At 41.3% G+C, this 22,269-nt stretch overlaps 1 protein-coding gene across 3 annotated transcripts in view; it reads right to left on the reverse strand.

The window, feature by feature from the left end:
• The window catches only part of asz1 (ankyrin repeat, SAM and basic leucine zipper domain containing 1), a 76,263-nt gene that overhangs the window by 48,253 nt on the left and 5,741 nt on the right, over nt 1-22,269 (reverse strand). For all 3 annotated transcript variants that reach the window (XR_002289675.2, XM_004086224.4, XM_020701566.2), the window contains exon 4: nt 3,262-3,373. Coding sequence is in view for 2 of the 3 variants with exons in the window: in XM_004086224.4 (XP_004086272.1) it covers nt 3,262-3,373 (112 nt within the window). In the remaining variant the exon portion in view is untranslated. The remainder of the gene's footprint in view (nt 1-3,261; nt 3,374-22,269) is intronic.

The raw sequence follows: 22,269 nt of genomic DNA on the forward strand, positions 1-22,269 counted from the left end.
TCATGTCCCTCAAGTCTCATCCTAACAAAGAAGATAAAGGACCATCTCAATTGGGCAATACGTTTTTACCTTGGCTTTTCATATCAAAGCGACTCATTTTGAACTAGTCTGATCCTGAATTTACACTGGTCTGTCTGTGGTATCTGTGTGTGGCGTGGGAGTCCCCATACGCTCTCCTTCCACACAAAGTTCTTGTAAAATTATTTTTTTAATCATATATAACGTTATGATTTTGGACTACCAAAATTAAACTTGCCAGTGTTAACCGCGGTGTTAACATCCATTATTGCATGGGTACATCACCTAAAAAATAAAATTTTATAACGTTTTATTTTGAAAGCACATTGAAAGTAAAAAGGAAGTGTTTACTTTTAAAACCCAGACCTGTTTCCGGTTCTCCAGGTTTTTGCCAGAACATTGATGGGTCAACAGACTAGATCACATGTCTCAAGCTCAAGGCGGGGGGGCCAAATGTGGCCCGTCATGTCATTTTATGTGGCCGGCAAGAGCATAAAAGTTTTAATTTCTTAAAATAAAAATGAGTGTGTATTTATTCATATTTAGGGGGGATTGGACTTGAACTATCGGATTGGGCAACTAAACATTAGGACTTAAACACTGTCCATATAACCTAACCTGACAGAATCAAATGTAAAAGAATTTTGCTAGAGTAACAAGCAAACATATGTTTTCTATACAGCTGTAATTGTTACTTTAAAAAGTTGTAATAAATAAATGAATGAGTAATTTAACATTAAGGAGTAGTTTTGTTTATTTTTCATTACATTTAGTTACATGTATAAGTTATATCTGGCCCTTTGAGGACAGCCGACATGTTGATGTGGCCCTCAGTGAAAATGAGTTTGACACCCCTGGACTAGATAAAGAACTCCTGCATAAAGCTGGCGTTGCAGAAAAACGGATGTCATGTCAGACGGATGTATGACTGAGGCAATGTAAACATTCTGATTTATTAATGAAGGTTCTGTTATTTTTGTGTCGATGCAACCCATCGGAGACAGAACGCAAACTACCGGTGTAAACCAGCCTCAAGTGAAAAGAGCATTTCCACGGAAGTGTCCCGTTCAGGATGCGAGCTCCTTCAAAAACAAGAGTGATGCCCCCGAGGCTTAATAAGTGAATAAGTGCAACAATGCATTATAACAACTATTCGATTCGAATTGATATTTGTGGTTTACAATTCAATTCATAGTGGATTTTAGTTCATTTTGAACAATCAGATTCAATCCGATTCACTGACCTAAAATGGATCCAGAACGTCTTTATCCCAAACTTCAACCAGTGCGACTCAGAGGGAAAAAAAACTGCTACTAAACAGTACAGCTGAAGTTTTCCAGATTCTATGGATTTCTTCAAGATAATCAAGTATAAATGAAATACTGTATCTTAGATCTGGGTGAAATTGCCAAAAAATAAAATCTCAGATTTTTTCATTCAAAATGTGATTTTCGATTTTAATTGATTTTTTTCTACCTGCTTTTACTTTCTTTAACAAACATTACAAATGATGGAATATATTGAAAAAAAACTACCGATAATTCATTTTAACGTCTCCTTTGGAAATTAGCAAAGTTCAACTAAATACAAGCTGATGTTTTGTAAGCTACCGCTAGCTTGAGCATCTCATAAAGAGAAATACTAGAACGCACTCAGCAGAGCAGTTCTGGTAGCAACAGCCTTGAAACGCATTTTGCTGCATTTGGTTTGATGCTCAAAGTTTGAAGTCACAACCCCAGAGACCAAAATCTCATTTCTGACTCACCAGCCAAGTTGGCTGGTAGATAAAAAATAACCTACCAACCAAATTATTCTATAAATCTTTTGTAATATTGGGCTACATAAATAAATTTGTAATGAAGTGGTGTTGTCACGCCATCTATGAACCGTTTTCTTTTCAATCACAAATGAGTAGTTTCTGCTTTCCTCCTGAAAAACGCCCCCATGAGAAGAGGGGGGGTTTCAGTCCTCAATCAACTGGAAAGTCAAGTTCAAATTCACCCTAAAAACTTGATCATGTTTTGGATTTTTGTAATTGACAGTAAAGATGCAGCGCTATCACGAAGGGGGGCTTTTTTCAGCTCAACGCCGGCTCTGTAATTCTACAAAGACAATGCTAATAAAGTTTCCTGTTATTATATTTATAGAACAAGGTTTTTATAAATGTTCTATGAATTCATTTTGTTGCATGTATCTGCCGTGTCTTAAAGTGCGCTCCGTGAAAATTTAGTCCGACTTTAAACAGGTCCGTGATCACATGTAGGCGACACATGGCACAGCTTGTTAGCATTTAGCATCAGTGTGTAACGACACCAAGGTCTCCAAGTCAACACTTTTTATGTAACTTGGTGTTGGTGCTGTAAGTCCAACAGGTTTATCCTCCAGTTCTTACTGGATCTGTTAAAAATCCTCACATTTTCTGCTGCTTCATCAGCTTAAACAAAAAGCTACACGGGTCAACTAGCAGAGCTTACGGGGGTGGGGGGTGCTTCTCGCAGCGGGTGCACTATTAGGTTTTTTCTTTTACTCGCGGAAGAAGCTCCTCTTATCTTGCTGCTGTTTTCACATCTGCGCTTTTCGAGAGACCGGCGGACGGACTTTACTCTGAAAAACGACAGCACAAGCGCGCAGAGAGCTGGGGAAATAAAATCTTGAGGGGTGGTTGATGTATTGTTGTTGCCACTATTACTCCCTAAATATAAATGTAAAACTGAAATGGTCTTTCTGTTCTATGAAATGTCAGTTTATACTACCAGATGTTCCCAAACACACATAGCATGCTGTTTACATTGTGCAAATTATTTTTATAATAAGCAATAAAAAATAAATAAAATATCACTTAAAACAATAATACACATTCATATCTAACAAATACCAAAGCCAAATATTTAGAAAAAAGAAAAGCTTTTAGCCAAATGTGTTAAAGAAATAGTCTTCGCCACCCTTTCAGCTTTGTTTGTCTGTCTGTCTGGTGCCCGTCTGTACATGCACATGCCATAACAGGACATTCCAAACAAAACATAACAAATATACACACATGGTGTGGAGAACTGTGCTGCATAACGCTACCACATGGCAGCTCCGCATAATGAGAACCATCAAAGGGAATTTGATCCAACACCTGCTTTTTTCTTTGCTGTATTGTGTCTGAAGTGTTTTTTTTACCTACGTCAAAACATATAAATGTATGGAGTGTGTTAAGTCCATGAATATGTTTAATCAGACACATGCATGGTTACTCACCTATCCACCACATTGGGGTCAGCGTTTCTGGACAGGAGAAGCTCCACACAACGTGTGATTTTATCTTCACTGGCAGATGCAGTACAACTAGCCATGAGGACTGACCACTGATCTGTGCATGAGAGTAGAGGTCAGTCTTACTTACACATTTATGTTGGCAGGCATTGCAGAAGAAATTTAGGAAATATACGGACAATGTAAACATGTAAACTTATTAAACCACACCTTACAGGACAAAACGTGTTGACTGTTTTTCTCTCACACACATACAAATGGACACACACAGGAGGAAGCCTCCACATCTGTATGTAAGTTTCTGTGTCTCTGTGGCTATGTATGTTTGGTTCTATACCTGTGTAAAAATGTGTGTGTTTATGTTATGCGTGTGTGGGTGTACACTAGACAGCACTGTTTATGTCTACGGGGAGCTGGAGTAAATAAATCAGGGGCCTGAAAGGACAGGACAGAAGCATGGTGACCGTTTTCGATCATTCATGCATTCCTGCCCTCAGCCTCACTGCATGGACAATTGCCATCAGGATGTGACCACACGTCATCCTCCCGTTTAATCGTTTCCTTCACCTGCCTCCAGCGTCAGATGCCACGGCCATGTGAAATCAGTCACAAACTGTTTCTCTAAGCATTCTTAACTGAGACTTAATTAACATCAGATTTCAGGACTATGAGTAGCACTTAGGATCTTTGTTTTTTGATTTGAAGTAGGCAATAAAAAAGCTTAAAGAGTCCTGATCATTTTCCATTTTATCTTCAGATCACCCGGTGCAAAAGCAGAGTGATTAATTTCATTAATACACCCTCACTGGCAATATTTGACGGCTCAATCCAGCAAGTTTTTAAAATCCAATTGGTCAAAAAACTTTGTCAGTCAGAGATTATAAAAGTTGTCCCACTTAAAAAGCTGAGTTTGGTCACCAAAGTTCAATCATATAGTTCAACTGAGAGACAGAAAAACACAATGCTTGATTTTTTGTATTTGTATAATGAAGATGAAAATAAGTATATATATTTCTTACAAACATATAAGACCTTTTTTTTCTTTAAAAAGCTCTTTTATGGTTACCTGTACTAATGTCTCCTGTTTGAACTGGTTGTGAATATACACCTGTCCACACCCTTAAACAGTCAGACTGCAACGTCTCCACCATGACCAAGGCCAAAGAGCGGTCAAAGGACACCAGGGACACGATTTTACAGTAGACCTAAAACAAGACTGGAATAAACCAATCTAAAATCAATAAACAGCTTTGAGAAAAAAGATCACATTTGGAGCAATTATTAAAGAATTGAGGAAATATAAGATCACTGATTATCTCCCTCCACCTGGGGCTCCATGACTTCCTTCATCGATGAGAACATTGAGGATTAAACGTTTGTGGAAATGTCTGCCAACTACCTTTGTCCCACTGTATATAGACCAGTGTTTCTCAACAGGTTCTAGACTAAATCTTTACACTGGTTGCACCGGTGCACCTAACTTAGTTGCACCAGAATAAAAGTTTGGTGCACCCACCTTCTTGCCCACATTGCCTTTAACTCAGCTCTTTTACTTGGTCAATTTCCTTTTTATTTGCTGTTAGTATGAGCATTCGGACTTCAAAATGATTAACTTACAAACTCGTAAACAAACAATCCTTTATTTAAAACAATAATATAAATTACATGAAAAAATTGGTGTTTAAAGACCCATTCCAATGACATTCGTGCTTTTGGTGTTTTTAACATGTTCTTGTAGCATTTTTCTTTTATGGCATATTAAAGAATTTAAGAATAAAACAGCATTTCTTAGTATTTCTTTGTTCAAATCTGAGCAGATAAAAACACGGCATCTGAAAAAGATCAAATCCTGACCTCCTGCATCACTGTGTGGCACGGCAGCTGCTCTGCGGCACAGAGAAAAGCTGACTAAAGCCGCACAGAGGACTGTGGGCTGCAGCCTGCAGACCACCACTGACATCTACGAGACCAGATGCAGGAAAACGAGCCACCCCCATCCTGAAAGACCCCACTCACCCCTCACACCCTCTGTTCTCGCTGCTCCCCTCAGGCGGGAGGCTGCGGAGCATAAAGAGCAGGACCACAGTCTGACTGCTTAACTCTGGAAGATCATTTTTTTTAGGCGCACCATTAAAAAAAATAATCAAAATTTAAATCAACAATTAATCTGATTTATTAAACTGGTTATCTGCTTATCAAAAGTTAAGCTAAAAAAATAACCTAAAATATTCTTTAAAATTCTTCTTTAAAAAATACCAAATTGGTTGCACTCTAGACCGCTGCTCAAAAGCGGTCCTAAGGACCCCTGGTACGTTGATCCACTGTCATAATTCTTTTTTTCTTTGTGAAAGTTACTGGACTGCATATGGTGTGTGATTTGAACCATGATTAACACATTCATCTTTGCTAATAATTTACTTTTTCCGTGAGTCCTATGTTCAAACTGCAAGGGCTTCCTCCTGCGCAAGGGATGGACAGTCCATTAAATCTTATGGGGGATTTTTTTTTGTGTGTGTCTGATTTTTAATTAACTGTTGCCATGTTTCACTTCTTGTAATGTTTACAGATAATGTGAATTAAATACACACAAACACGAGCATAAAAGACAACAGCGTAACCAAAACAGTCCAAAAAGAATCCGTGCAGACACTGACGTCACGAGATATTTGCAGGAGGAAGCCCTCGATCTGCACTCTGATCCGCTTGCCTGGTGGCGGGACAATCAGGCTCGATTCCCTCTTCTGTCAAAAGGGGCAAGAAAATATTTGTATGCGCTACGAGCACTCCATCGGAGCGCGTACTCAGTGTGGCTAGAAACATCGTTAAGGTCCTCGCTGAAACCTGGTTAACATGTTGGAGTTCCTGTCACGTAACATGAAGACGGACAAATTAAAGCAGCAACAGCGTGACTCATTTGAGCGGCACTTATTCACTTTTTGCTCTATTTTGCACTTTAAAAATGGTTGTTAATGTTTACCTGTATAGTTAGCTAATTACCGTAATTTCCGGACTACAAGCCGCTACTTTTTTCCTGCGCTTACAGCCCTGCGGCTTATTCAGTGACGCGGCTAATTTATGGATTTAATTAGCGGCCGCCATGTACGTACTTTCGAACTCAGTGAATAGTTTGAATTCTTTATCTAACACCAAGCACAAGGCATTTATATTCAACACACCTCTAAGCAGCCAAACAGCATGGACTTGACTTCAGGTCTTAGACACTTCAGTCATGGTTCAACAAAATGAAACACGCATGCCCGGCCACATCCCAGAATCCTTTGGTGCCATTAGACCCAACGTGCACCAGATCGCCGCTACAATACGATGAAGCTTTCAAGTTAAAAGCAATCGTTAAAAGCAGCGTAAAAAAGTCCACCGTCACCAACGGGTTTGGAAAAGCCGGTTTTCTGCGTGACGGAGAGAACAGCGCATGGAGTGAATGTACACTCCATTTACGGTTTCTAAGGAAACCGTAAAAGCGGAATTTTGCTTTGAAAAACTCACAGCCTCCGTGTGAGCTGGAGACATCTTCTCCTGCTGATTGAGCTGCGGGGCCGATGGCAGTCTGATGGCTCCCACACGTAACAACGCACCCGCCCCTCATACACAAAACGTACAGTATTAAGTCCAATTGCTTTGCACAGAAACGATTTGCTCCATCCACCGGCGCAACGGGGACGAAGTGCTCCTCCTTGAAGCCGCCCTGGCCAGAGGTGTCGGAGTAGATAGGAAGGGGAGACAAGGAGCGCGCGGGGCGGGAGCGGAGCGCAGAGGCGTCCGCGGAGTGCAGAGGCTTCTGAATTCTGACGCACGCGCCGCACTGAGGCGCGCGCTTTTCAGTCGCCGCTGCTGTATTTTACCGGTGTGTTTTTTAACCAGCCCTGTTACTCCCATAACGCTGCCGCGACACAATTGGAAGGAGAGCTGTACCCGTTCACCCCTCCATGCACTGCTGATACTTGCTCATTCTTAAACACGTACAACAGAATGGCGAGCCGGGCATTGGCCCCGCCTTTAGCCCCTAAGACTCATGGGAAATGTGGAATCGCGGATGTAAATTTCCTCATCATAACTGAGGGATGTAATGTTGATTATATGGTTACTGTTTGTAATTTTATGTATGATACCTAGATTGTCAATAAGTAAAAAAAAATGAAATAAAAACACCATAACTGAGGAACTTGTGAACAGAATAGAGGTCCATGCTGTTTGACAGATGTCGATACACTCAAATACATGAGCCAGAGGCAAAGCTGGCACCACCCACAATGTGCTAATTAATTGCACTCACTCTGGGATACTGGCCGTGATCTGTCAGGATGACAATATCGCCTAACACATGCGCGGCTTGTACTCTGACGCGGCTTGTGTATGTATAAAACTAAAAAAAAAATGTATATGTATGTATAAAACTAAAACACTTGAAAATGGGTGGGTGCGGCTTGTAATCGGGTGCGCTTTGTAGTCCGGAATTTACGGTAGTTAGTTGTTGTTACCGTTTGTTTGTTATTAAATATACTGTGTTCTAATTATTAAATTTCATTCTATTCATTTCCAATACAAGCTGCGTGCGTTCTTGAGTGTGCGACCCGGCCACTCGCCAGACGTTTTTATGTTGGGGGGGCAAGAGTCCCGACACCGCGACTCTTGCTGCTTCATCACCGCGGTGATGTAAAATCCCACAGCCTCACAGGTCTACCCCAGAGCGGGTTAATAATAATAATAAAGTAAAATAATAAAGAATCAATCACCGTTCTTCTGGGGGAAACCTTTTTTTATTACTGTTCTCCTTCACTTCGCAACACCGAGCATAAACACGCACCCCCAACACTTTTGTGCTACACGCGCTCTTCCTTCCTCCTGCACACGCAGGGCGCCGACACACTGGTTTCAGCACATGCACAGTCATTCTACAACACCTTACTGTTATTAGCTAATAAAGAATACTGTGTTGTAATTATTAATTTCCATTGTATTCGTCTGCGACGCGGCCCCCGGGGAATTTTGTGTTCAGCTGGGGGTAACCCACACCGTCACAGCTCTAGTTATAATACAACTAACTCATTTGAAATGAAGTCAATTGACTCAGCTCATCAGTTACGTAAAAACCTAATAATACTTGAAAGCTATCAACATTGAGTTGAGTTGGAACACAAACAATGACTACGTATTTTTGAACTATTGCATAATAAAGAAGAACAAAATATCATAACGGAATAGATAACAATAATAGACTGAATATGCACATTTCACTACTGTAACACATTAGTGCTTATTTAACTTCATTAAACATAAGAGGAATCTATTAATATTGACACAACATATGAACAATTAAGATAACCCTTCCATAAAGAACATACCAACAAGTCGAATATAGTCTTTATATCACTTCAAATTAGTGATGAAAGATAATGACTAAACAACCGATACTGATTCCCGATATTGCCTCTTGTAGCCGATACCATACTCTGATATTTTTTTTAAATACTTAAAAATAAAAAATATAATAAAAAAGCATTCCACCAAAATGCTTTTTCATTTCCTTCCTCAACACAGCTTATTCTGTCACTTAATTAAAATTAAAATGAAAATGAAAATGGTATTTGACATTTCATTTTCAAGACGTTCTCTGGTAAATGTGTAGCATAATTCATTTAGAAATGTCTAATTTGACATTCAAAATGGATTAATAGAAATGCTTTTTAATTTTCAAAATGAAGCTGCTTTTTTTGACTCAAAATTAAAAAGAAAAAGCAATACTTCAAAATGCTTTTTCATTTCCTTCCTCAACCCAGCTTTTTCTGTCACTTAATTAAAATGATAATGAAAATGGTATTTGACATTTCATTTTCAAAAAGGTTCCTGGTAAATGTGTAGCATAATTCATTTAGAAATGTCTAATTTGACAATTAAAATGGATTAACAGAAATGCTTCTTAATTTTCAAAATGTAGCTGCATTTTTTGACTCAAAATTAAAAAGAAAAAACAATATTTCAAAATGCTTTTTCATTTTATACCTAAAACCGCTTATTCTGTGTCATAATTCAAACGAAAATGCAAAGAGGGAATTGCATTTGCATTTTCACATCCACCCCGCGCACCTTGTCACAATATTCATTTCAAAAAAGCATTAGCAGAGGGGAGGCGGGGCGATGACGTCACTGCTTTCTCCGTGTGTCCGGCTGCTGACTGACGCACACACACGCACCAGGAGCAGACTGTGTTAGCGGCAGAGACGAGGGTTTTGTGATGGTTGTGAACTTCTGATGAGTTTCCACAGCTTCTCAGGACTACATAGCTGCATGTCCGCCTTCTGCGGTCCTCCTGACGCACCGCGGACAAGCTTTTGTTCTTCGGACCGCCAGCTGCCTTCGCATAGCGGAGCGCGAAGCTCCCGATGATCGCTGAAGGCGGAAATGCTGCTACGATCTGAGAAACCATTATATGAATTTGTGTTTCCAGTGGTGTCCAGAACAAAATAAAGACTGATATAATTCCCAGATATTTACACATTTATCTGCAGCTTTGCGGTGAATTTGCTGTTTGATTTATTAAGATCCAGGAATCCAGGTTTGAGCAGGCCAGGTCCAACGGTTTGTGAACAGGACCCGGTTTTAGGTGTTCTTAATGTGAAAAATGCAGCAGAATGTTCCTTTAGCTCCCTTGCGAATCAGAAGCTGTAAATCGTAAGCCAACTTTAGCGTCGTCTGACCGCACGGATTTAAAAACCTATGATCGAGCAGAGCAGGCCGTAAAATATTAGCATAACTGTTATAAAAGCACATTATGAAGATAGTCTCCTGCAGCTTCGCGCTGAGTGAGTGTTTTTGGTCCAACCAGCAACGTTTAGCATTGAGAAATCGGCTGTCTGTTGATGGAGCTCCAGCTGTCATCAAACAGTAAATTCACCGCGAAGCTGCAGATAAATGTGTAAATATGTGGGAATCAGTCTTTATTTTGTTCTGGACACCACTGGAAACACAAATTCATATGATGGTTTCTCAGATCGCAGCAGCATTTCCGCCTTCAGCGATCATCGGAGCTTTGCGCTGCGCTATGCGAAGGCAGCTGGCGGTCCGAAGAAAAAACCTTGTCCGCGGTGGGTCAGGAGGAGGACCGCAGAAGGCGGACATGCTGCTATGTAGTCCTGAGAAGCTGTGGAAACTCATCAGAAGTTCACAACCATCACAAAACCCTCGTCTCTGCCGCTAACACAGTCTGCTCCTGGTGCGTGTGTGTGCGTCAGTCAGCAGCCGGACACACAGAGAAAGCAGTGACGTCATCGCCCCGCCTCCCCTCTGCTAATGCTTTTTCGAAATGAATATTGTGACAAGGTGCGCAGGTTGGATGTGAAAATGCAAATGCAATCCCCTCTTTGCATTTTCGTTTGAATTATGACACAGAATAAGCGGTTTTAAGTATAAAATGATAAAGCATTTTGAAATATTGTTTTTTCTTTTTAATTTTGAGTCAAAAAATGCAGCTACATTTTGAAAATTAAAAAGCATTTCTGTTAATCCATTTTAATTGTCAAATTAGACATTTCTAAATGAATTTTGGTACACATTTACCATGGACCTTTTTGAAAATGAAATGTCAAATACCATTTTCATTATCATTTTAATTAAGTGACAGAAAAAGCTGGGTTGAGGAAGGAAATGAAAAAGCATTTTGAAGTATTGCTTTTTCTTTTTAATTTTGAGTCAAAAAAAGCAGCTTCATTTTGAAAATTAAAAAGCATTTCTATTAATCCATTTTGAATGTCAAATTAGACATTTCTAAATGAATTATGCTACACATTTACCAGAGAACGTCTTGAAAATGAAATGTCAAATACCTTTTTCATTTTAATTGTAATTTTAATTAAGTGACAGAATAAGCTGTGTTGAGGAAGGAAATGAAAAAGCATTTTGGTGGATTGCTTTTTCATTATATTTTTGAGTCAAAAAATGCAGCTTCATTTTGAAAATGAAAAAGCATTTCTGGTTTTGACTTTGCTTTTTATTTATGCTACATAATCGCTTCCATATAAAACAGGGTAAAACACAATAAAACACTGAATACAGAGAAAATTCAGAAAAAGCTATTTTAAAAAATAGGTAGAAAGTAGGGGCAGATCTGAGGCTGGGAGGAAGGGAGTTCCAGAGGGATGGAGCCACCACTGCAAAAGCTCTGTCACCATTAGTTTTTAACCGGGTTGTCTTAACAACCAGCAAACCCTGGTCACATGACCTCAGGGACCTGCTGGGTGTGTACGGCTGCAAAAGGTCTTTTAAGTAGACCGGCGCTTGGCGATTGAGAGCTGTGTATGTTAAAACCAGGATTTTAAAATGCACTCTGTAGCGGATAGGGAGCCAGTGCAGCTGGATTAACAACAGGGTGACGTGTGAAAACTTAAAAAAATTAGTTAAAAGCCTTGCAGCAGCGTTCTGGACAACTTGGAGCCGTTGTAAAGATTTTTTGCTTAAGCATATCAAGATGGAGTTGCAATAATTAAGACAAGATGAAATAAAAGCGTGGATGAGCATCTCTAACTCAGAACGTGACACAATTGGACTCAGTTTTGCAATGTTTTTAAGATGATAAAAACAAGAATGTACAAGTGACCCGACATGTGAGTCAAGGGATAAAACCGGGTCTAGAGTCACCAGGAGGTTCCTGACAGATGGCTTGATAAAGAAAGCAAGAGGACCAGGCCACTGGACTATCTGGGGCAACTGTCTGGAACACAGACTAGAACCTCAATTTTAGCTTCCTTTAGTTGGAGAAAATTATCATTCATCCAACTCTTGACTGAATCCAGACACCTGCGTAAAATCTGTATTTTAAAAACATCCTGCAGTTTAAAAGACACAAAAAGCTGAATATCATCAGCATAAAAATGATGAGAAATATTGTTAAAAAAACTTAAAATGTGCTGCAAAGGCAATAGATATAAAATGAACAATAAAGGTCCCAAAACTGAGCCTTGTGGGACACTAGAAATGAGGGATGTAGAAGAGGACTCAAACTTAAATACAACAGAGAAAGATGTAACCGTCAGATAAGAGGAGAACCAGTTTAAAGCAGAACCAGATACCCCAACCCAATTTTTTAGCCTGTTCAGGAGTACACAGTGGTCGACAGTGTCAAACACTGCAGTTAAGTCCAGTAGCAGTAGCACAGAGCATTTTCCTGCATCAGGATGTCATTATTGACTTTGAGTAGGGCTGTTTAAGTGGAGTGAGTTCTGCGAAAACTTGAAACTGATGCCATGACTGTCGAGAGCGGTTGTAAGTTGGTTAGCAGCAACTTTTTCTAAAATTTTGGACATGAATGGGAGATTAGAAATGGGTCTAAAACTGTTCAAGAGGGAGGAGTCAATGGTAGTGCAGGGCGCTGACAGCTATTTCCATGCAAGCCCCACAGTTGTTTTTTTTTCTTTTTCCAGAATGAGTGCTAATGCTAGCAATGACGGCACCTTCATATTCTTTTTACACATCGCAGTGGGGAATTTTTAAACAGCTTGTGAGATTTGTAGTGTTAAGGCTCAACCTTTTTTCCCTCTTTGTGACACTTCTGTCGAACACATTTTGCAAAGAGTGAGTGAGTCGTTGATCTCAGACACGGCAAAATAAGCGCAAATGGGTGAATTCTACGCCATGTTGCAGACAGAGCTCTCTAGCGCAGGCGCTCAGAGATGACGTCACGTGCATGCTACAGAAGCTTGCAGGATGGGCGGTGGGAGCAGACACCTTGCTGGCACAACAAAATACAGAGTTGTGAGTGAGGAAGAGACGACAGTTTAAGCTTTTAGTTATCAGTCCATTTTATCGGAAAATCTTTTTCTTATCGGAATTATCTGCATGACGTGTCACTGTCTACTATCGGCCGAAAATTATCGGTAACCGATTATATTGTAGAACCTCACTTCAAATTCCTAAATTTGCAGCTCTGGAACAATTCCGCCATGGCACGGTGTCTTCTACGTTGCTGTCAGTAGCAAACGCCAATAAACTCACATAGTGCCCTCTAACGCAGGGGTTGGGAACCCATGGCTCGCAAGCCATATCTGGCACTTTTGATGGCCACATCAGGCTCGCAGACAAATCTTTAATTATATTATCTTTAATTATATTAAAAAAATGTTTCATTTGACCAGTCCTCCTTGGGCGCGATGCGATGCCAGGGGGGCGGGCAGTAGTAGCGATGCATGGAGAAAAAATATCTGTGCCACTATTATCTGTTCTATCACAGAGTTTGAAACAGCCTTAAACTGTGAATTGCCATCCCGGCAGCTGCGCGCTCCCGTCTTTAAGCAGGAAAAGGGGAGGGGTAGTGGGTGCAGGCAGCAAGGTGAGACGCACACTGATCAGAACACGCTGCCCATCACATACCACACTGCAGCATGAGTATTGCTGTACTGACAATGTTTGGCTCCACGTCTGCATGTGAGCAATCTTTCTCACATCTGAAGAACATTCAGACCTACGATCATGTTTAACGGATGAAAGTCTCAACGGCTGCATGAAGCTTAAACTCATCACTTATCAACCAGACAAGAGCATCAGCAAAACCACCACGCAGCACCAGAAGTCACATTTTAAGAAATACTCATCATTTAATAGCAACAGCATAATGTAGCGTCCCTTTCCCACACTGAGGCACGGAGACTTAACCTCTTTTAAGGTTCTTTATTCTGGTTACTGCAGACCATAAACAACGCCGTACAACTAACTCAGCAACTCCTCAATCTCTCCCGCCGACAGCGCTCCCCCCAACTTTATATTCTCCTGTACCAGCCCACCCATTTCCTTATTTGGACCATAGCTGAACCCCATTGGTCGAAACTCCCCAACGAGAGGCTGAGCGACAGAACTGAGGGCCAACCAGCATCTCTGCTTGATGCGTTCAATGAACTCCAGAACTTAAAACGCGACCCAACAGCCACCAAGTTAAACTGAGATGTTATTAAAACGAATCCACAGACTTATTGTACTTTAAAAGTATTGAAATTACATAAAATGCTCACATTCACTTGTATTTTTGGTTTTAGTTTGAAACATATTGTATGGCTGTCACGAAATTACATTTAAAAATATGTGGTGTTTATGGTTCTCTTGGCCAAAAAGGTTCCCGACCCCTGCTCTAACGCTCGTTTCCATTTGTTTAAAAACACAACAAAATCCCATGCAGGTTAACACCTAAGTGAAATTCACATTTTCAGCCAACTTATGCAAAAAGCATAACTTATACTCTGAAAAACATTGTAACAGATACAAAAAATAATGGTACAAATTAATCTAGTCATTACATTAAAAAAAAGGATTATAAAGATTTTTCTAAAAACAAACTTAAGGAAGCCTTAACAAAAGTGCATAGGTTTTCAAGTTCAAAACATAAAATCCATACAATGATGACTGTGACCAGACAGCAGACACCAAGCAAACGGAGCAAATCTAAACAAGTTGCGGCCCATTTATGAAGCCTACGTACCCCAATGAAGCAGTCAAAGCTCAAAAGATGATTGGTGTGGGACTTTAACACATTTATGTCAATAGCATAAAATAAAAGCTGGATTTTATAACTTTTGTCTCATTAATTTTTTTTTTCTGAAATCCAAATGTCTGCAGAATACAACAAAAAAATGGACTACCCCAACAATACTTTGGGAGGATTGTATATGTGTGAGCTTTTCTGAATCTGATTCTTAAACACCTCCACTGTTTGGGGTTCCACAGTGCTCTGTGCTAGGCCCTCTACAACTTCCTCTGGTTTCCACTAATGGAAACACTGAGTTTCTTTTCACCTTTATGCTGACGATTTATGATGATCAGCTTTATTTAACAATTTTAAAAAGGTTTCCTGTCATTTCATTTTTTCCAATTTCTTAACTGCCATGTTCATCAACCTTTAGATGGCCAGGGAGTTCCTGTGACTATTCCACTGTAGATCTGGGTCCTCTAGTTCTACAGCCTAAACACTCTGGGTCATATCTGGTGATGTTAAACTCCAGCTTCTTTTATTTGAGGCAGCTGGTGAAAGAGCAGCAGTTTTTTTAATCAAAATGGCACAGTAAACCATGGTTTCCAAGATGGGTTACTGCAGGGCTCCAGACTAACTTTTTTCACTAGGAGCACAGTGGCCCCCAACTGAAAATTTTAGGGGCACAACCAGAAAATTTAGGGGCGCATACCGTAAATCAACATGCTAACCAAATCTACTAATTTCCACTGTATTACGAATAAATACTTTAATAATAGATGCCGAAATTACAATGTGCTGTTCCAAATTCAGTGTCACATTTTATTCTGCACTTTTGAAAATGCAACAAAAAGGTAAACTGACAGCACCATCGCTGTCATGACAGTACAAATAGTAAAAAAAAAATACCATACATTTATAATTAAAAAAAAGTTTTTAGTAACTAAGTGATTACCGTAGTAACCTTTCGGTCATTTCACAGTTTCAAACAATACTTAAATGTTTGTAAACATTTGGGGATGGAAATTCATGTTGGCGACACCAAATAGGTGCAGCCAAGATGCACAATAATTTGAGATCACGCAGATGGACGCAACGCTGCACAGATCACCTGGTGTGAGACATATTTTTGTTTTTGCTCTAACATCACCTTTCAATCAAAACCAAAAAACATCAACAGAAAGGGGCGGAAGCAAGACCCCAACCTGAGCGAATGCAGCTGGAAATTTAGTACTGAACTGACTGAAAGCTGCCCTACAGACTACAAAACAATGCATTATGGGACATGTGTCCTGATGGGTTTTTGTAGTTCATTGATCAATTAAAATAATTTAAAATACCAACTTATTAAAAAAAGGTTGCATACATTACAAAACATTAAAGTAATTATAAAAGATGTAATATCACAGATCATACTTAGGGGGAGAGGCATATTAAAACTAAATTGAATGTTAATGACAACTCCTAATTCCTGTTCGCCTTCATGCCCCCCCCCCAGGGCGCTGGTTCATCTTAAACACGTCTATTGTTGCATTTTCCCCGTTTTAAATCGTGTTGTCGCTCACACGTGTTTAATGTTAGAGCCCCGTTAGCTGTCACGCATGTAGGTGTGGCACATTTATGCTCCTCAGCTGACCCAACTCCCGCGGGAGCGATGTGCTGCCGTAGTAACAGCCGTGCATGATGAGAACCGTGGTTTGCTTCGCGAGTTTGAGACCTCTGCTGTACACTCTGGCACTGGTACACTAGCCGCAGGTCGGAAGAACGAATCAATAGTTCTCTTCCTCATAGCTCAGACGCACATATCAGGTTGTGCTGATAATCGTCTCCGTTTCCTTCCCACAGATGTTTACGCGCACTCGATTATCTCTGGGCTCCGCCCCTCCACATATTTTAGCCACTTACAGTGACTTTCCCTATTCTTCTCACACGCATTGGCCGCCTCAGGCATCACTCAATGACACGCGATTGTGCGCTCGCGTGTGCTCCAGTCCAGTGTCATGAGTATTTGCGCAAGTGTGTGTCTGTCTGCGTGCGTGTGCGCTCGCTTCTCATTGATGATTTCATTGCTCATTTCATAGATCATTGACGTGCCCCTTCCACGTTTAATGTATAAAAAATACGGAGGGTGGGGGAGGCAAATTTACTGGTCGCACATGTGCGACTGGATGTAAAATTCAGTCGCACACTCTCAAATTTTGGTCGCAAAATGCGACCAAATGGTCGCAGTCTGGAGCCCTGGGTTACTGTAACTATTTATTTAAGAGTCAGCAAGTTGTCCCTTTCACGTCTCTAAATAGTCCCGAATGCTGCTTCTCGTTTTCTGAGTGTGTAAGATGAGCTACATCAACCCAATCCTGGCTCCCTTTCAATGGATGCCCATTGAAACAGGTGACCAGTCTGTCATGCAGGGCCACACACTCACATGTCTACATGTACACCTAAGGGCAATTTGAATGAACTTTTTATACTTACATAAAATTTTGCTAAGAACATTTTTGAAACGGTGTTGTTTATTTTACTGATATAGTATTATTTTTATTAATCATATGCATGACTTTTATAAGTTACACAATCTGCATATATTTTGGATAAATGATCTGCATTTGTAATGTTGATTTCTAAAAGTTATTTTTTCCATAATTAAGTAATTCATCTTTGTCATGTGCTTTATTGTTACTTCAAGATTCTTAATTTTGTCTGATAAAAGTTATGAACCGGATAATGATAAATCCTGTAATAAAATGGTTACGGTATAACAGGGGTGGGATTATATGAGTTCGCTTCCTTCTACTCCCTTTGAAGCAATATTTATTAATATGTCTAATTATCCTAAGTTTGATTTGTCATTGTATGAATGGATAACTGATGATTGTATTGTTATTGTGTATTATTCTTATTTGATTGCTTGACATAAACCATTTCAAACCAAATAAAAAAATTTAGACTCCCCTATCGCCCTATGAAGCATGTTTTTGGACTGTAGAAACTGGAGTGCCCAGAGAAAGCCAACAAACCTCACCAGGGCTCCAGACTAACTTTTTTCACTACGAGCACTGTGGCCCCTAACTGAAAATTTTAGGGGCACAACCAAAAAATTTAGGGGCGCATACTGTAAATCAACATGCTAACCCAATCTACTCATTTCCACTGTATTACTAATAAATACTTTAATAATAGATGCAGAAATTACAATGTGCTGTTTCTAATTCAGTGTCACATTTTATTCTGCACTTTTGAAGATGCAACAACAAGGTAAACTGACAAAAGCATCGCTGTCATGACAGAACAAATAGTAAAGAAAACGGATGGAAATTTATCTTTGTGACACCAAATAGGTGCAGCCAAGATGCACAATAAGCGTGTTTGAGATCACCCAGGTGAACTCAACGCTGTGCAGATCACCTGGTGTGTGACATATTTTTGTTTTTGCTCCAACATCAACTGTCAATCAAAACAAAAATATTGCGAGAAAGGGGCGGAGCAAGGGGCAAACCTACCCGAAAACAGCTGGAAATTTAGTACTGAACTGACTGAAAGCTGCCCTACAGACTACAAAACAATGCATTATGGGACATGTGTCCTGATGGTTTTTGTAGTTGAGTGATTAATTACAATAATTTAAAATACCAATTCATTAAAAAAGGCTACATACATCACAAAACATTAAAATAATCATAAAATATATAATAACACAGATCACACTAAGGGGGAAAGGAATATTAAAACTAAATTGAATGTTAAGGACAACTCCAACTTCCTGTTCTCTTTTAGTCTTGCTGCCCCCCCCCCCGGTCTCCCCAACGATCCAGGCGAGGTGCTGGTTCATCTCAAACACGTCTATCGTTGCATTTTCCCCACGTATTTTAAGTGTGTCTAAAACTAATGTTTTTGCTCGAGCGTGTTTAAAGTTCAAGCCCCGTTAGCTGTCACGCATGTAGGTGTGGGACATTTATTCTCCTCAGCTGACCCGACTCCCGCGGGAGCGGTGAGCTGCCGTAAGGACATAACCGTTTGATGCGCCGCCGTAACCGTAACCAAAACCTAAACCTTCCTCCGGGTCTGTGCGGCCCAGAGAAAAGTTCAGCACGGACTGCATGTATTTAGAAAATTACGAGCGAATAAATACGTTCTAAAGGGAAAGTGAAGAACTCCTTAATGTGGTCCGGGGAGGGGGCGGTCAGGTTTCCTGCTTTAAAGCCCGGTCATTGTCACGCCCCCAAGAGTCATATACCCCACTGTGATTGGTTGGTTTGTCAGCTCCGCTCACGACAATGTAAAAGTGTCATTCATACAAACTGGCGGGCTGCAGTAACATTAAACCTTCATATTAAGGCGGGGGCCGCAAAATATCATCTTGGGGGCCACAAATAGCCTGCGGGCCGCGAGTTTGAGACCCCTGCTGTACACTCTGGCACTGGTACACTAGCCGCAGGTCGGAAGAACAAATCAATAGTTCGCTTACCCATAGCTCAGACGCACATATCAGGTTGTGATGATATTTGTCTCCGTTTCCTTCCCACAGATGTTTACGCGCGCTCGATTATCTCTAGGCCCCTCCCCCTACACGCATTTTAGCCACTCACAGTGGCTTTCTCTATTCTTCTCACACGCAGTGGCCCCCTCACAGACGGGTATCACGCGAGTGTACGTGCTTGCGTTTCATGAGTATGTGCGCGAGTGTGTGTGTCTGCCTGCGTGCGTGTGCGCTCGCGTCTCATTGATTATTTCATTGATCATTGACGTGCCCCTTCCACGTTTAATGTATAAAATACGGAGGGTGGGGGGGGCAAATTTACTGGTCGCACATGTGCGACTGGATGTAAAATTCAGTCGCACACTCTCAAATTTTGGTCGCAAAATGCGACCAATTGGTCGCAGTCTGGAGCCCTGCTCACACAGAAAGGTCCCAGCTGATATTCAAATCAGGGACTTCTTAATGTAAGGCAAAAGTGCTAACCACCCCCCTTAGTACACACACCCCTCCCCCTTCAATATATACATTCCAACATAAACACACACACACCCTGTCAAACACACATACACGCACACACATTTTGCAAGGAAGGTGGGACCTGGGTCCATCTGTCCCCTACCCCTTCCCTGGTGGGGGGTGTGGGCCCCTTGGCCCCTTCCCTTGGGTGCCGGCTTCCTGGGCCCGGCGGTGCTCTCTCCGCACGGTGGGGGGGTTCACCTTACACCCGAGCCGTGGGTGTTCGTGTCCCTGGGGGGTGGGTCCTGGTCCTTGCCCCTGAGCGCTGGGCCCCGCCAAACTTCCAACATGGCCGAGCCTGGTCGGGCCATATTTACAACACCCACTGTGGGCCCCCTTTTTTCCCCGGGGTTCCCCCCTCCTGGGCGGGGGCGGCGGGCCCCTGCCTTGCTCCTCCCTGGACCAACCGTGGGTGGCTGCCTGGAGTGCGGAGCGGGTCTCCCTTGGGGGGTCCTGGCTCGTACCTGGGGTTGGGGCGGGGGGATGCCCGGAACTCCTGGGTGGTGGGGTGCTCGTCTGGGGCTGTGGGCGTGCCTCTCCGTTGGGGCCCTGCGTTGGGCTCTCCGGGCACGGCGGGGGGGGCTGCTTTCCTGGCTGGGCTGGGGCGGCGCTCTCTTTCCCTCCACGCCTCCCTGCTCTTTGGCTCTGGGGGCCTCGCGGCGGTCCTGCTGGCCCTGGCCTGGGTGGCGGTCTTGGTCGCCCGGGGGGCGGTTGTTCCCTGCCTGTTCCCGTGTGGCGTTGGGGGGATTCCGGCTGCCGCTGCTGCTGCGGCAGGGGTCTGGGTGTGGGGGTGGCTGGGCGATCCTCCTCCTTTTCACATTCCACCATCCATTTTAGAAGAACATAAACACTCACCTGAGCACAGGTGTTAGCTCACCTTTGCACTAATAGTTTGCATGATTGAATGAATGAAAGATTTCACACTAGTTCGTTTAAAGGAATAGGTAATGCGTTTGTGAACACTTTCTATTTTGTGTACATGTTGACATGTGGACATTTTTGCAGCTAGCAGGTGTGTTGATAACATTTGAGTGTGTGTGGACAGGCCCCGCCCTTTTTGTACTACATTTGAACCGTACCGTAATGATAAACAACCAGTAAACCTGTCTGCTCTATGCTGCTTCATGGTCTTACCCCCCCCCCCCCTCACTATCACCCCCCCTCTCTAACATCCCTCTCTCTTCTTCCCTTTTTTCCTTTTCCGTCCGGTCCAACACCAAAGATTTACAAACATGGTTGAAATTAATAAAGTTTGGCCTCAATTACAAAAGGGGTTTATTCAGTCATGCCTTTGGTTTGTCTGAAGATGAATAACCCCTCTTGTTAAAGTAAAATATGTCCAACACAAGAGGCCCTCAGCTCTCATCTGCCTGCCTAGCTGTTGGACAGGACAAGTAAAAAAAAAAAATTTAAAAAAAAAGTGCTAACCACTGCCATGCAACCCTTAAGTAACATTTTGTGCTAAATTGATAAAACTGATATTTCACCTTAACTACCAAAAACAATTCAAAGGCCTTCATTGTAAAAGAAAACAGGAAGAAGCAAGTTCCTTTGCCTTTTTTTTGTCCCACTAAATTTTCTACTTATTCAGCCAAACTGAAACATCTCCAACAGATGTCTTCAATTGCTTTGCTTTTGATCAAGGTGCAATGTGCATGACTTTAAAACAATTCTAAGGATAAGCAGGTTTCTCTTTGGCGTCATAATCATTAAGTAATATCAGATGAATTAAAACGGTGCATGGGTCTGATCGGTCTCTCTGTGTCTGGCTCTGTAAAGTGAAGAAACACAAAAGATCTGACAGAAGATTCCTGTACTATTTTATCAAAGCTTTTTAAAGTTACACATATTTCATCATTCTAAAAAAAACTATTCTATGGAATAAATCCCCTTTTAAAGTTTAACACTGACAGAAAAACGTCAACTTCTTACCTAAAGTTAATATTAACTAAAGTTGGTAATGGTTTAACTTAAGTTGCAGCAAAAGCAGCAATTCTAAAATTTGGAGGATTAGTCTGGGGACTAGGGTTACTTTACTTACTTTGAGTGTTAATATTATTTACCAGCCTGTCTAAAAGTAGACAATAATAAAAAATTGAGCCATTCCATCTGCGGCTTAACTTTGTTGTGAATGACTTAACTTGGGAAGCATTCATTCCAAAAGCCACACAGCTGAAACTTGATTTGATTTTTAGCATTGTAACGTGCTGAAATCCAAGTTTTTCCAATTCTAGCTATTGTAAATAATATCAAAGACAGCATTAAGTTAATCAGTTATGTTTCAAAAAAACATTCAACTCACTCACAGACAACATTAGGATATGAAGGCCAGGGGCAGTTTTGGAAAAAAAAGACAGTTTCCTCTAGTTGCTATTTTTAATGAAACTGTCTTCTACATTCGGAGCCATGTTCCTGTAAACCTCCTGAGAAACTTTACATCCAAGAACACTAAAACCCACTTTCTTTAGGGTGTATTAAGACTGAGAAAATCCTTTCTTCCGGACCAAGTCAGCTTAATTTGTTCCAGATCGAGTCC

Source organism: Oryzias latipes, chromosome 6, assembly GCF_002234675.1.
Source record: "Oryzias latipes chromosome 6, ASM223467v1".
NCBI lineage: Eukaryota > Metazoa > Chordata > Actinopteri > Beloniformes > Adrianichthyidae > Oryzias > Oryzias latipes.